The following is a 16,818-nucleotide window of genomic DNA, read 5'->3' on the forward strand; positions in this document are numbered from 1 at the left end:
TTGTGTCAGCAGAGTTCTCTGGGCCACATAGGTACCACAGCCTGAGTGTGAATGCAGCAGGCACAGGCAGTGCCTGCTCTGGTGTTAAACTGGCTGCCCATCTTCAGCAGGCTCAATTAACATGCTCATGCTACACAAAACACAGAAGCCAGGGACAGAACTTTCTGAGCTACTGTCAGCTTTCAGTGGGACAACCACGGAGGTCAAACCACATCTAGAGATGCCAGCTTAGATCACAAATCAGGTTTCTCCACAGCTGTGTTAAATCTGAATCTCAAAATTCTGCCTCTTAGCAGAGCTGCTAAGTTTGTGCAGAGGTGTTGAGAATCAACTAGATGAATCCCTGAGCAGCCTGATTTAATTAAGCCTGCTTTGAGCAGGATATTTGGCTAGGTGACCTCCAGAGGTTCCTTCCAGGCTAAATTATTCTGTGAGTCAATTCTAATGCACCTGTATTGCACCCAGTTCCAGTATTTGTGTCGCTTCTCTCCTATGCTCCATGAAATAACACCAGGACTGTCCTTAGTTAAAAAAAAAAAAAAGTTTGTTGTATTGTGGGCTAGCAAGTTAAATGCCTAGTCTAAGGGAACCAGTGCACTTCTGTGGAGGCCCATGGTGTTCCTGAGACAGCTACAGCGAAGCTGCACCATGTACAAACTTCACCATGTACACATGCCTCACCTCCAAGTATACAGCATGTGTGTTCTGAGTGATTCTCTGGTAGTCAGAAAACCAAGAAAACTTCAGGTTCTTGGTTTGGGTAAAAAAAATGAGTATTTGATTCTGGCGAGTGAAGAGAGCACCTCATTGCCAGAGTGGTGGAAGCAGCATGGTATTTCCAGATTTAAAACATACTAGATTCTCTTCATAATGCTCTATTGAATAAGATGATTATAGTGAAAGGACAATTAATGACTGTTTTCCCAAGTACAGACCAGGGCTGTGAGTGAAGTGTCAGCAAGGAGCAGTTCCCTGACAAGCAAACAAGCTGACAGTGTTTGGAAACTCCCTTAGAGACACGGGTCCTTTGTTTCATTTCTCACTGCACAACATGAAAAGGAGGAAGAATTTAGGTGGAGCTGATGTAAACTGGGGAAAACATACTGTGATCTTCTTTCAGTTTGCATCCTGGGAACATGAAGGACAGGGTCATAAAGATAATGAAGAGCATGCTCCTTTTCCTAATTTTGCTGGGAGTAGTATCTGGTAAGAACATGATTTCATTATGCTGCTAAAATTAGAACACTGTTGGCTGTTATACTTTCTCTAGGGAACTTTATAATACATATTTAGGGATCAGACACAGATGGGAAAAATCAAGCAACAATTATTTTCCTACTGAAATAGACTGGGCTCTGTGGTTGCAGCAGTATAATGAAGAGAAGATGACTCTTTGCTAAAACTCTTTTTTGGCTGAGGCACTTCATTTCTAATAGCCACTGCTCAGTGTGACAGCACTGGAGTGGGAAAGGAGGTCAGCTCTCCAAGAAACAATAACTAGTAATTATACTCCAGTATCCTCCTTTCAGATATTGACAACATTTCTCTTTGATTAAGTAAAACAAGCAACCAAACAGGACCAAACAGAAAGAAAGTTGTAGACAATATTTGTAATATAACATAACTAACTTTGATCAGTGTGAATACATGAGAGATTTGCCAATATGAGTTTTCCTACATAAGCAGCTTAGTAGTTCTTCAAACTGTCTGCATGGCACAGGAAGCAGTGGTGTTGCTGTAAGCTACCTGCTCAGGCAGGGTCATTTTGCTCTCAAGGAACTGTAGGAGTTCTGCCATCCTTCAGGAACCTGGCAGTATTCAGTGGTTTTCCTGATGTTCCCAAAACTGTGATTAGGACACTGCCTGCCACTTTCAGCTTTCTTTGAAAAATAGCATTTTTCTAACCTGCATGGTTGTGGATAGAGAAAATCTTGAAGGTGTTACTCAAGCACACTCTAAAGACTGGCACATCACAGATAAATAAGTCTTAAATATACATAAACTTCTCCAAAATTATCTCATTATTTCTTTGTCTTGGACTCATCATTTGTCAATTATTGTCATTGATAATTCTGATAAATAATGTGTTAAATTGCTTCAGAAATATTTTGTTCTGCAAAGTAAAGAGGTAAGCAAGGATTTGTGAATATGGAGGGAGAGTTTTCATAAAACTGGTTGGAAAAAGAAGAAAATTTCAGTTAATATAAAGAGCAAGAAGTTAGAACTTTTGATTTAGAAAAACAAATTCTGAATAAACAGCTATTGCAATCTTTGGACGTAATACAAAAATAGCAACTCCTTTCTACATTTCTAAATACTGTAAATTATTTCATTGTTTTTATAAATGCTTTCCATTAATGAACTGTGGCTTGATGAGTGAGCTGAATTCATCAAGTGCTGTCCACAGGAGATTACATTTGAAGTTCAGCTCCACTTATGGAAATGTATCTCCAGAAGCCCCTCTCAGCCCAGCCTCATTTGCATGGGTGATTTTTGTTGATGATGTTTTCCAGAATTTGTAATAACAATAATAAAAATTAGTTCTTCACTGTATCTTGCTCCTGCTGGCATGAATCAGTAACAGCTCAGCTGAACTCAGTCCTACCAGGGGGTCAGATTGACCTGTTCAGATTCACTCTTTCAGGCAGTTCTCACCTCACAGTGTCCCACATCCCACCCTGTACCTGTAGAGTATCTCCAATGTAATTTTTTCCATAAATGCCAGAGTAATCCCAGCTGGATCAGTGACCCATGGACCTGCTGTGTCTGCAGTGTAGGAGCATGAGAATCTCCATGCAGCTGTGGAAGGGCCTTGGGCAGCTCTAATGGTCTCAGACTAGTTCCTGTAGCAGCTTTTCACCTTGCACTACGCAGAAAAAAAGAAGACTTCATGGGGCTTTTGCTACAGCAATTTCTGGTGTATGGAGAGACTGTCCAGACCCTTGAGTGGGCACTATCTGTCTCCCTCTTGGCACAGAGTGTGCAGAAAGTTTGGCTGAACACAGCCAGATTTCTTGGAGAGTGTTTTGGATGAGCCAGTGAAGCATCCATCCCCAAGCAACAGTCAGCCCTGCCACAGTCTGGTGTTGAGGCACATTGCTGGCTCAGGGATGTGAGATCACTGAAGTGTTGTTTCAGGGCATCCAAAGCGGTCCTGATTAAAGTTTTCTAGACACTCTTCATAAGATGAAGCACAACAGGCCTTTGTAAAAAATATCAAAATCTAGAAGTTAAATGACAGAGAAAGCAAAAAGTTTGGTTTGGGCAGTCCAGAGGTCTGGAAAAACAAGGAGCTTGTGCAAACCTGTTGGATGCCTCACCAGAATGTGCAGCTCCCATGCAGGTTTGAACCATGGTGCTTTTGTGGGGCAGCAGCTCCTCCAAAGAATCCAGTTGCTCCTCCTTGCTCAAAGCAGGAGACATGACAGCACCACCCCGGAAATTGTTATGAACTCACACTACTCAAGGCTTGCACACAGCTGCCACAGAAAGATTAGAAGAGGGAAAATGGAGGAAATGGGCACTGCATATAGTGTAGGCTGCAAAAAAACATTGTTCCTTTAGTGTCTGGGTCTGTGTGATTCAAGGTACATCTTGATGTAACAGTGAACTGAGGCACTAATTAGTACAGTGGGCAAAATGAAAAAATAGAAACATTTTGGGCTTCTTTGCTTCTGTATAAAGACATATATGAAGGCAAATGATGCAGTAAAAGAATACTTTAACAATGACCACTCTAGATTACAACACTATAGGACTGAATTACAGAACAGATGGATTCTTTTGCCATTAACACTCGATTTCCTATTGCATGCCCCCTTTCATAGGTAAAAAGAAAGTCAGAGTATTTTGTGTTCCTTAATGACAGCTCTTGACAAAAGGTGTGTGCTTGTTAGCTAAAGTGATTTTACATTCATTTTTATCTGCAGGAAGAAGATCCCAGTTGCTTAAGGGCTTACCTGCAACAAGCACTGTTGAAGAAAACTCAGCAGCTGGTGTTGCAGTCTATGACTTTAATGTGACTGTTTCTCCATTGGCTTCTGAAGGCATTGCAATTCTTCCTACCATAGTAAATTCAAATCCACTCACAGCAGCTTTTGGCATTAAATCAAAAGGAGGTCTTGAATTCAGGGTGAGTTTTAAGTTTAACTTGAGTAATTTTCAGTTGTAGGCTGATGTTTCCTGGATTACTGAGCACTGACAGTACACAATGTCTCATCTTTTAATCAGAAAAGAATTTTAAATGCAGACTGTGGTGGTATTCAAAAATGCAGTAATTGATATGACAGATGAATAGCAATAGTAATTATGATTTTAATTGCATCTAGGAAAAATCACTCATCACAATAATTCCATTAATTCTGTGATAGAAAAAATGTGATTTTTAGAAAATAAGAGGTGAAGAAGAACGTGGGGGATCTGCTTCTGTTTTGAGGTTTTATCCAAAGTTTTTCAGCTTAATATGTATGAAGTCACTGTGAAATGAAAGTGCCTTTGTCAAACCACATACAGCTTCTGTTTGGCCACTCTCACCAAGAATTAAAATTAATTTGTCTCACTTCCAAAATAAATGAAGCTTAATTAGATCAAAGTAATTTTTAATTCTGAACAAAGGTTGTGACACATGAGGAAGTTATCTTGACATAAAAGTTATCACCTTTCCACACATCTGCGACCTGTCTCTATTCTTTGCACACTGTTGTCTTATGGCAAATGCAGAGCGATTTCCATGACTTCAGGCTGATTTTCACTGTTGAATAAATCAGCAAGTATTAGCTCACATTTGTCACGGGCAATGAGTGTTCAGACGCATGATAACTTGTCATCCCATTGCAACTTGCTTGTATGTCTGAGCCTGAGCAGTGACACTGAAGGGTGGCTTTAATAGATACAGACAGAAATGGTGCAGACTCTTAAAAAGTGGTTTGATATCCTTTTCTGGGTGTTTCCAAGGAAGTTCAGGTTTTCACACAATTGATACAACAGCTCTTTTCTAGTTCTCTTTGCTGGTGATTCTGGGAGAAAATTTGGGAAAGGAAAGGCTGTGGCCCTGGGTGTATTGGCTCATGGATTTGATGAGCCTGCAGGGAGCTGCTGTGGCTCCCATGCTCCAGCTTCCCAGCAGAGTACAAAGCTCACATGTGCCAGCTCTGATGGCTCTTTACTGCTTCCCAGCCATGTCAGTGAAATGGTTAAAAAACCTCCCAAAAAAAGCCATCTTTCACCTGTGAAGCAGAGGGTGGGACTGTACAAATACGTGGACTGGGTCAGCTGAAGAGATCATAGAATCATAGAATTATGGAATATGCTGAGTTGGAAGGGCTCCTTCAGGATTATCTGATCTGCTCCTGGTTCTATATAGGACACCCCAAGAATCACTCCATGTGCCTGAAAGCACTGTCCACTCACTTTAACTCTGCCAGGCTTGGTGCTGTGACCACTTCTCTGGGGAGCCTGTTCCAGTGTCCAGCCACTTTCTGGGTGAAAAACATTTGCCTGTTATCTAACCCAAGCCTCCCTGAACTCTGCTTCATGCTCTTTCCTTGACTCCTGTGTAGAAGGAGACTCAGAAGGAAATGGATACATCCCTTCCTAACCTTTATTTTGGCATTTTGAATTAAAGTGATCCCTTCTGGTGCAAAAATACCCTCAGTCCTTTTATATACCTGCTTGCTCCCACCCCATGCCATCTTTATATTATGATGCACAAGAATTTATATTGCTGCTAATTGAGTGGGAATGAGAAGTTAATATGGAGGGAAAATAATAGACAAAAAAATCCTTCTTGGTTTTTTCATGGCAAGGATGATAGAGAAATTATTGTTCTAGAACAGTGGAGGGTGACAGAAAGATGAAAAAAGCTGGAGACTGGAGACTGCTTCTTCCAAAATACCAGTTTGTATCCATTTTGTACCACAGTCACATTACCAGAATGGCCTCTGAACCTTTCTATGTTTTTCTAGAACTGTTGCTTTTTTTAATATTTCCTAAGTCACCTGGAGGACTAGAACAAAGAGTTTGAGCCAGTGAATATCAGTCATGAAAAAATCATAAAGCAATCTGCATACAAATTCTGCATATTAGCAGAGGAGTTCTAATTACAACCCATAAAGTGAGGATAAATACATGGGTGTTCTCAGTTAATTTATTTGATGAAGATTGCTACTTTGAATTACTTTTGCTATGTTATAGCAGATCTGTACAGTATTTCACAAAAGTGATGTGATCCAAAACCAGACACCTCAGCTCTACCTGCTGCCATAAAGTCTTTGTTAAGATATAGAAAAAGGCAGTATTTCATGAATGAATTATGAGATTACTAAGTACCTGCTAGGATAGACTCTTCAGTATTTATGAAGAACATTTAGTCCTGTTGCAACAGCAGAAAGCAATATCACATTTCTTGATATATTCTGAGACTTCTGAGAAGGTAACAGTTTCTGAGATCTCAGTCCTGTCCCTTCCTCCTCACCTTGCTCCTGTCTGAAGGTTCTCAAGAGCAGAAGATGGGTGGAATGCATAAAAACGTGCTGGGTGGAATGCATAAAAACGTGCTGCTGCCTGAAACTACCTGGGTGCTCTTGGTGGTGTTCTCTGAATATATTGGTGGTGGAGTCACGAGCAGTGAAATTCTCATGTGGAATGAGTGACAGACAGTTTAGGGGTGACTCTAGATCCCCTTTCATGAAGCCTACAGCTGCTTCAGTTGTGTGCAGTCCTGCCTTTATCAGTAAGCTTTGCTCCTACCTGAAGGAAAGGTGAATTCTGGCTCACAGCCTACACCAGTGGGCTGAACTCAAAAAGGTTCAAAGGCAACCTAGAAAGAGACCATTTAGATTCACATCTTCACTTCTAACTCCTTTATAAAGGGGGGTGGAAGATGTGTATTTAGACACATTTAGTCTGGCTGTAGTTACAGCACCAAGGAAAATATTTGGCTGTAAATTGGAGGGATGATCTCCAGAACTCATAACTTCTGCTTAGACCTGGACACTTTAAAATGTTGAATTCATTGTATGTGTTTATGGTATTTAGATCTCCATCAAACATTCATTTTGAACATCAAGCTTTCCACTGTTGTGACAATCTTTTTAGAATGTTTCTTCTGTGTTAGCATCACTTGTATGGGAAACTCGTATCTGTACAGTAGGAGGAGAGGAGACCATCCAGGACACAGTTATTTTCTCCTGCAGTATTGTAACAAAAAGATCCATGAGGTTCCAGACAGAAGCTGTTTTATGTACCAGAAGGCACAAAACATTTGTGCTTCTCTTCACTCCCCTCCAACTCTTTGTTATTTGTCTCTATTTTGACTTCTGTCTTCTAACTGTGCTGACATCACTTTTGTGTTTGTCCTTTGGCCCACAGCATCTCATCTCAACCCAAGGATTTATTTCATTGTTTTCCTTGTGCATGCTCTTCAGCCTCCTTTATTCTGCAGTATTGTAAATACACTGACATGCTACTTGTCACATACACTCATGAGCCCCAACAGTTTTCCTTCTCCAGTTTCACAGCACCCTGCTACTGTGTTCAAGTTTCACAGTTTGTTAGCCACGCAAAAAACTTAACTGTCACCTTTTCCTTTCTTTTCCAAGAAAGAGAAAATCTATTGGTTTCAGCAGTGAAGACTGAGGCAACAGCATCCTGCTGTTGCTCTGGAATAATCCAAAATCCAGAATGATTGCACTTTACTTTTTTTCATAGAATGTCAGTCTTGTGCTAGTCCATATTCTGTGTTAAGAGGCAATATGCAGAGCTGGAAGCCTTTGAAATAAAATTCCCAAAACAAAAAAAAAGCCCAAATTTTTGCCTTGCAAAATCAATCTTGCAAAACTCATGGCCTAGGTTATTTTTTCAATTTGTTCAGCATTTTCCCCAAAGAATTATGATGCCTCTTTCAGACAATGTACCCACGGAGCTACCTTCTTCTCTGGTTTTCCTGCAAGCCTTCTCCCAGATGCAGGTTACACAAGGAAGGTTCTGGTAGCTGCTAGACTATATGGTCTCCTGCCTACAACACTCTTTATTTCAAGTAAAAGGTCTTCTTCCTCATATTCCTAATTCACAGAAAAAGTGAAGCTGCCCTTCTGTCTTGCAAGGCTTCCTCTGAATTCTCAGTCTCATCACACCTTGAATGCTCCTGGAGTGTGATGTGGAAAGGAAAACACTTGAAACAGACATGTACCTGCAAGACATAATCCTGAACATGAAGACAAAGCTGTGAGGCAGGGCAGCTTCTTCAGGGCTATCTCCTCCTCAGACTGCTCCTCACACAAAAGATATTTGAATTACTCCATGAAGCCACGCAACATTTTGGTCTCTTTAGTTTGTTTCTGTCACATTTTTGCCACTGATGAGAAATGTGCTAACAAGTAGAAGATTATCTTAAACACTCACTCTTTACAGATTGAAAGTGTCTCTTTTTTTGTATTAGCTCATTTGGACTGCAAGTTTCATCTCTTGCATCATGTGCTAATAATAATAATTTATTTTCAGGTTATTACCACTGGAAACCCTGTCCTGGATTATGAAACTATGCCAAAGCGTTTTGATTTGGAGATTTTTGTTGAAGATACAGCTGGAAGAACTGACCTTAACAAATTGACTATTCAAGTAACAGACAAAAATGAACATCCTGTATTTCGAGGAAATATGGCAATTCAAAGTAAGATAATGGTAGAATTTGAAATGAACAATACTTGAAAAGATTACTCAGCTTAAAAATAAATTGAGCTCATAAAGTGCCTGTAGGTAAGGTAGTCTAGGCATTTTCATTCAGGAAAACAAAGAAGGAACAGGACACTCTTTTTATTAGAGCTTTGTTTTACACGAAGAATTGGTATGCTTCATCTCTGGATATGCCCTTTTATTCTTCTTGAAATTAAAAAAAATATTTAGCCATTTTGAAGCTGCTGAAGAATTGAGAGAAAAAAATACCATTAAATGCATATTTTTAGATTAGAAAATTGGAGTTTTCTGGGATTATAGCCATTGAGTATGTAGTTTGTTGAAAACTGGACTGATTTGGACAAGCAAGATATATTTCAAAAAGTGCATATTGTATGTGCAAGAATTTCTGTGGGAAAACCACAAAAACCTTCCTTTGCAGATGTTTTATATCTGCATATTGCATTTGCACCTTCACAGGAGAAATTGCAAATCAGTCTTAAGAGTGAGACCTCAGAGGTTGTGATCTATGGTGTTACAAATGGAAAGAGACAGAGAGTTCTGTCTCCTACATGGGGCAGTTCATGTCAACCTTGTTGACTTTTAGACCGGGGCAAAAGTGCAAGGGGGAGGAATGTGCAGGAGCCTTAGGAATGAGGCTGCAGAGCCTGGACTGCAGCTGTGGCCAGTGCAGGCTTTGCAAGCTGTGCTATATCCGAGGTGAGTGATGCTGCAATTTATAGAAAGGATGGCAAACAACTGTCTTACTCCCTGAGATTTTATCTTGCTTATTTACTAATGAAGAAGACCTGCAAAAATGTACCAGATACATCAGAATATAATGATTTGGTTATTGTGTGTTCGCATGCAGACAGAACAGTTCAGTTCACAAAGGACTGAGAGCCTGTTTGAAGACTTGCTGTCCTATCAGTACTGTATGACTGAGCCTACTTCAATATTCAGTTTTAGAAAATCTGAAAATGCCAAACTGTGATCCCTTTGTGGCAGGTATTCAGAGCTGGCTGCTAAACCCCAGGTCTGCACTGACCACACTGGAGCAGTGAAACCTGGCTGCAGCCTGACTTTTGCCTGCTGCTCAGGGATGTGTTCATCATGTGTTCAGAGCAGCCTGCTCACATTCAGCCCTCCTCACTGATGCCTCCTGAGCACATTGACATCCCTGATTCCATACAATACTTCGTTTGTAAAGCAAATTAGCTTCCCCCAGGGAAGAGGCTGTGTCATCTTCTCGGTATAGCTGGTGCCTTGCATATCATGGGTGCCACTGGAATCTAATAATAATTAAATCTGACACTTCAGGGGATCGACACAGCATGAAACACACTACGTGGGAGCTTGTTACAAATAAAGGCATCAGCTTAACTCTCAGCTAGAGCTGCCATAAATTGGTGAGCACAGATGTCTGATCTGTCTAACTGTGTGGCTTTAGTTAACAGTACCAGCCACAATTAGACACTAATTGCTCATTTGCTGTTTATGAAGAAGCATCTCCCTCTCATTAAACTCTGTATTCATGTTGTTGTCCTCTGGGAACAACTCATTACGCTGCTCTGGGATTCCCACTGCTCTGACGAGGAGCAGCAGTCAGTAGGGGTCACAGTGGAAATTAATAGTCCAGAAAGAGCAGATCTAGCAGACACAAAAGGGCATAAAGCAAATAATGTGATCTGAAGATCTGTTGTCCTGTTAATTACTCTGCCCAAGGAGAGATGAGCCTGTTGCCAGTGGTCCAGTATGGGCTAGCCCAGCGGTGAGAATCCCTGGCATGGAAAGAAATGTACCTTGCACTGAATTATCAGCCTTAGTAAAGCAAACATTTAAGTCAGTGCAGACCATTTGCTACTTATTTGCCTCAGGAGGAAAGGCTGTGAGCTCTCCTGGCAGGGCACAGGGTGTGGACAAGAAGGGGATGGTGGTGGGGACATAGCACAGGACTGTATTCTTCCCATCTGCATGGTAAAAAACCCCACACATGTAGCCCAAATGCACAATTTACTCCATAACCCGTGAACAATTCAAGATAGGCCATAAGGGAAGATCAGTCTTTGCCTTGGAGGGACAATTCATATTGCAGTGGTGGTTGCCTGTTTACAGATATGTAATTGGTTTCTTTTTATCTTTTGAGTATCTGTGATCTTTGTGATGATTTTGGAATTACACTTGTGAAGTGAGAAGATGCAGCAGGCAATAATACATCCTGACAGCTTCAGTGCATCAGTCTCTTTGCTGCTGTGCCCTTTGCTTTTATTCAGATAACACTTAGTCTTACATCCATGCAGCTGTGACAATCTATGTGCTGGAGAGGACACCTCCAGAACGCATTTACCAAGTTGATGCGGCTGATCCTGAAAATGCAGAACTCAAAGTAAGTTGTATTAAACAAAAAACTCCAGAGATTATATAATCTGGTGTGTCTGAAATATGTATTACCATAATCTTTGAACAACTTCCTTCCTTATCAGAAACACAGGAAAATGTTTAATCTGGAATAAAATAAATATTCTCAATACTGAACTAAGAAAAAGCACCCTTAATGTTTGGCCATGAACTATATTTTAAGTTCTCAGCCTTCCAAAATTAAGGGATATTGAAGGTAGAATTTGATATAGTTCATTAGAGAGACGGCAGAAATTGTGAACTTAAAATTTAAAAAAGGCTTACAAAATGTTTCTTGTAGATAAGAGTGACTAAAAGTAAATAAAATTTTTAACCTTCTGTATCGCAATGTAAATTCTTTATGAGACAGTAGGGAAATCAGAAGGCAAATGAGTATCAGGTTTTTGACAATCCCAGGACAAGCTGTGACTTACCTTCAATTATGAAAATGTGTTGGCTGATCTGAAAATACTCTTGGTATTCAGAAAAACTTGTGAAAAATGATAAGTTGTTAGCTGAGAATTATGTTGTATCTTTGCTTTATTTAGTTTGGCTTTATAAAATACAGCACATTCAAGAACTGAACCCAAAGATGCTACTTCTGTGTTTAGTGCTGTTCAAGAAAGCAATTAGCTTGAAGTCTGTCCTCAGCCTTTGCCCAGGCAAACCCAGCTGGTGGGGAGGGAAGCAGAGCTCGGGGGGTTCAGCTCTGCTGGGTGTGTGGAAGCAGTGGCAGCAAGGTCCATGTGCCTTCTAATCCCTGACACATCTGAGGCAGAGGAAGCTGCAAATAAAGAAATGCTGTTACACCTTGGACAGTTCTGCTCAGTGGCTTCTGCAGCTTATTCACGTGGTGCATGACCCTCTGTAACTTTCCCTACTCTGCAAGGCAAGGAATGAATGAAAATATGTTTAAAGATAAAAAGATTAATTTCTTGTTCTCTTTATTTCAGTATTCACTGCTCCCTGCAACAGTGCCATTCTCAGTCAAGGAAAATGGAGACATTTTTTCCACAAAAGAATTTGATTATGAGAAAGATCCACATTGGTGAGAATGTCTTTTATTCCCATGGCCTATTATCTTATAGTATTGAGAGAAATGTTTTCTGACATATACAGAATGATTCTTGTTCTGTTTTTCTTATTTAACAGTTACTTTTTAAACATAACAGTGACAGATCCAGATGGACTCAACTCAACTAGAACAGTGCATATAAATATAATTAACATCAATGATGAAAGGCCTTACTTTACCACGTGAGTAAAAAATTTCCATTGCACTCAAAATATAGGTGTTTTCTCAGATTTACTGCTTTGGCATGAGTGGGAGGGTTTAACATAAGGGCAAATAACTGTGACAACAAAATACGACTGAAAAAAGTATTTTAATTTTGCTATGATTCCTATTCTTATACTGGAAAGCTTTGTCCTAATGTCACTCATTTATTCTTATTTGTATTCTTAATAGTTTAAGATTTTCCAGGCTCTGTCTTCATGCTAAGAACAGCCAAACAAGCTTGTTTTACTTGTTAGCATTTACAGAGGTTAAAGCCATGCAAAGATCTGTGGACAAGTTCAGACAAGGAGATTAATTTCACCCGGTGCGAATACAATCATATAGAGTTTGCTCCTTGTGCAGGTGTGCATTTCACCATAATTGTGTTTATTCATGCAGAGATGTCTAGACATAAAAAGGTTTCCCTTTTGATCAGTCTTCTCTTCCCAGACACACTTGTAAACAATCCCGGTGATCTTTGAAACATTGTTGTCTCTTAGTGTGTCATAAGCAGGAAATTGTGTCATAACACACAAGTCAGAAATAGCTTTTGAAGACTAATGGAGTCAGGATATATTAAGAATTTAGAAAAATAGGAACAAATATGCATGTGCTACAAGCAGGCTGTTTTGCTGTGAAAAGCACAACGGATGGCTGTTTCTAAAGCAGGAGCTTGACAATTACTACAGTTGATCTGACTCTGTTGTTGATTTATCTGTGCCACTTGCATGAGACACTGATGGGATTTAAGGCACTGTCATTGTGTCTCCTGATTGTGAGACTCTACAAGGTCCCTGCTGAGAATATTTATGATGGCTCCTCTCCTGCCACCTCTGCAGAAGTGGAGACAGGACAGCACCTGGGGCCATGCCAGGAGGTTCCAGCCACTTGTTTGGAACAATCTTCTGTGTGTTGTCCCAACCCAGAGCAATGCATGGCTCCGGGGCTGAGGCCAATGATCTGGACCTTGATAGATAAAGGGGTGAAGAATCTGAAGAAACAAAAGAATTAAATGTTAGAAATAGGCATGAATTGTTGTTGCTGTTGCTGTTGCTGTTTTTATTTTCTTTCTTTTTTTTTTTTTTTTTTGCTACCTACTTAATACTTGAACCTCATGTCTGCAATAAACAAGGACGTTAATAGCTCATTCCATGTTACTGTACTTCTGCAAGCAGGAGTGATGCCTTGGGAGGCTACCCAGAACAGAGGCTAGGCAGAGTTAAAGGAATAAAGTAGGTATTCATTAAAGGCCTTCAAAGGATACACCTTGGGCAGTACAAGAGCCCAGCCAAGGCTACACCCAAAATGGACCACCGGTCATGAGTTTTCACACTTTCAGAAGTTTCATTCCATTCACATATTGGGGTTAATTGTCCAATTACAGCTTCAGGTTATGAAGTCCCATCCTCCCAGATTGCTCTCCTCAATTTGCTGGTTTTTATCCTTTTTGGACACAATGGTGTCCTTGGTTCTCAGGCTGGAGAAGGATTGTTTTGTCTAACTAAACTGTGAAGAGAACTTGACAGCATTTATGTGAAGTTCAGAGTTATATGCTAACACAGTACACAATGAAAACATGAAAAGTACACACAGAAAACATGAAAGGTAAAACTTAAGGCATCATAAGGAATCTTCTTCCCAGTGCCAGTGTCTGCACATTGTGTTCTAGACTGATTATTCCCTCCTAATTTTGCCATTTCTGTGTATTTATCCTTGTGTCTGGAATGCTATAAGAGCTCTTTTAAATATTTATCTACTCGTTTGAATTAGTGAAAACTACAGTGACTTGAGAATCTGTAACTTCTAAGTTCTAAGACTCATATGGCAGAAATAGAGTATGGTATTTGTTTGAATCTTCCCCCTTTTAGACTGACACTACAGATCAAAAAAAGAAGCTCAGTTTGTAAAGGCTTTTAAATTAAATTGCACTTAATGATCTACCCTTAATATGCACATGTATGGCCTGTCCCCTGCTACAATGTGAGCTGCATGCTGGGGCTGAGTACTGCCTGACACTGTAGTAATTAGTGCTGGGGTAAGAGCTGGGGAAACTTGAGGATCTGGCAAGCCTCCTTTATTTTACCCAAATCATAGCTGTCAAGAGCAGAGTTTCAAAGGGTCTTTTTAATTGTTCCCATAGTATATGCAAGCACATCTGGTTTTGGTGTTCACAACACCACTTTGGCATTCAGCCTTTTGAAATTGTTGCTGTTAAAATCAATGGAAAACTTGTGGAGTGAGGAAAACAAAGGAGAAGACAAGGAAACAAGCATATGCTTCCTTTCAATTACATTACAGTGACTAAAAGGTCTGCTTGAACCATCCTGTAAAAAGCCACTGGCAGGTGGCAGACAGATGGACAACAGGACACATCCCAGACATAGCTGTGTAGGAAGGGTGGCCCCAGCTCCTCCCCAGCTGTTCTGGTGCTTTGTGCTATGGGGTGTGCTCAATAATGCCCCACATCTTCCCAAAATATCTAGTGGGGATGGGACAAGGACCAGGTTGCAGAAGGGCTGGTAAGGCTGTGAGGGTGGAGCTCTGGTGAGTTTGCTGTTCACAGAGAGGTCGGGGTTGGGGGTCCAGTGGGCTTAGGGAGTTTCCTACTTTGGGCCAAAACCACTTAGAGCTGTGGGAGTGAGTGGGATCTGTTTCTTTCTGCATTACTCTGGAAGCAGCAGGAGAACAAGGAAGGAAGGGATTCAATGCCAAGACTAGAAACTTAATAAAAACAACTGACACAGCAGGCTTCATAACCTCCTTGTTTTCTTCTGGCTGTAAGTTAGGTACTTTTACTGGAGAAACCCCATGTGATTTCTCTCCTGTGTGCTTGCCTCTTTTCATATGAACTGACAGAACAGTTGGAGATAGTATGTCTTCATAACCATTTTTAAAATTGCAAGTGGAGATCTTGAGGTGTGGAATCTTCTGTTCTGTGTCTGCAATTCTCTGCTCCAATTGCTTAGTGCCCCACTCTTCATAGAACAGCAAAGGACTCGTGTCTTCCTGTGCTGGGAACTACAGGCCAGTCAGTTACCTAAGTGGTGACATAGGATGTTTTAAAAGTGCAAAAAGTATTTAGTCTTGAAAAACACTTCTAATGTTTTTTGAATTCTTGAGGACCTTCAACTCCCTTTGAGTTCTAGAATTAGGAGCTGTCTGTGAGTTCCTGTGTGTTTCAGTAATATAAATCAGTCTTCTGAAATTCCTTGCACCATTTTTGTCCTGGCCCATGCCTATTTTCACATGTGCTACAAGTACTGAAATTGTCCACCTGAGTACCCATGTGAACATCAAACTGCAACCACTGTAAGCAAACCTGCACAATTGCCTGCCAGGCCATGTCTGACCTATAAAATTCAATTCATGGGAAATCTGGGAGCACTGGCATACCAACCAGTGGCAGTAGAGAACCATTTTCCTGAAGTAAAATGCATCAGATAGACAGATGCTGCTGGGAGTTTGAGGCACCCAGAAGAGTGCTCCTTCCTGCCTTTGCCTACTGCAGCGACAATTCAGTTTTTCTGTAATACTATTGCCCCCCCAGAAGGCTCTAGCATTAATTCCAAAAGATGATTAACTACATTACTTATTGTAATTTTTGCTTTTCTCTTGCAAAACAAGGGAATTAAAGGAAATGGCTTTATGAACTGGCTGCTCTTTAGGGAGATGGATGGCATGACTTAATGACCTCCTACCTCTTCAGCTTGCGTGGTCCTGTGAAAGTCAAATTGCTTTTACTGTGGAAATGTTGCAGAGGAAGAACACTTTCTTGTGTGGCTGTGTCATGCTTCATGAGCACATGCCAGTTCAGCTACTGCTACATGTCCATCTGGCAGAACCAATGCCTGGGATATTTATCCACATAGCCATCTCTGAGCCCAGCAGTGCCATGGCTCTGGTGCTACAGTTGGCTTCTCAGCTAAGTCTGTAATCAGCTGCCCTTACAAACAAGATGCATGCTTTGCTGAATTTTATCTTGTAGAAAACAAAGAATCTACAGGATTCCAGAGGAACAAAGCCCAGGCACCATTGTTGCCAATATAACAGCTAAAGATCCTGATGATGAAGATTCCCCCGGCAGACTTTTCTACAGCATCCAGTCATCTAACAGACACTTTTCCATAAATCCAGGTCAGACAAACAAGAATGTGACTTCTGACAGCTGAAAAATAATAAAAAAAGACTATCTACTTTAGAGAAATTATTTTGCCTTAGTTTTAAATAGACTTATTTTATTTAGTGGTTCCCTATAGCAATAAGGAATGCTCAGTCCCTTATTAGGGTGAAATTCGTTGGTCAGCTGACCAAGACTTGATAAGCTATCTTGAAGAAAGTAGACCAAAGGTGACTTCCTGACAAATACTGACTTGTAGCTGGAGGGTGATGGTTGCTTGGGTGGAAGTAAGGTTGCTGATTTATTTTTAATCTTTGAGGACTGCAGTGACCCTTCTGGGGCTCCTGAAAAAGCTGCA

General features: G+C 40.6%; 1 protein-coding gene across 2 annotated transcripts in view; it reads left to right on the forward strand.

Moving 5' to 3' along the window:
- Nucleotides 1-1,076: 1,076 nt before the first annotated feature.
- Nucleotides 1,077-16,818, forward strand: part of CDHR3 (cadherin related family member 3) — a 34,532-nt gene continuing 18,790 nt past the window's right edge. For both annotated transcript variants that reach the window (XM_039723725.1, XM_039723726.1), the window contains exons 1-7: nt 1,077-1,206; nt 3,930-4,132; nt 8,500-8,668; nt 10,971-11,056; nt 12,021-12,115; nt 12,220-12,324; nt 16,329-16,477. In XM_039723725.1, the coding sequence (XP_039579659.1) occupies nt 1,137-1,206; nt 3,930-4,132; nt 8,500-8,668; nt 10,971-11,056; nt 12,021-12,115; nt 12,220-12,324; nt 16,329-16,477 (877 nt within the window). In that variant the 5' untranslated portion in view covers nt 1,077-1,136. The remainder of the gene's footprint in view (nt 1,207-3,929; nt 4,133-8,499; nt 8,669-10,970; nt 11,057-12,020; nt 12,116-12,219; nt 12,325-16,328; nt 16,478-16,818) is intronic.

The sequence above is a fragment of the Passer montanus genome, unplaced genomic scaffold (assembly GCF_014805655.1).
Source record: "Passer montanus isolate IOZ18808 unplaced genomic scaffold, ASM1480565v1 scaffold50, whole genome shotgun sequence".
NCBI classification, from domain to species: domain Eukaryota; kingdom Metazoa; phylum Chordata; class Aves; order Passeriformes; family Passeridae; genus Passer; species Passer montanus.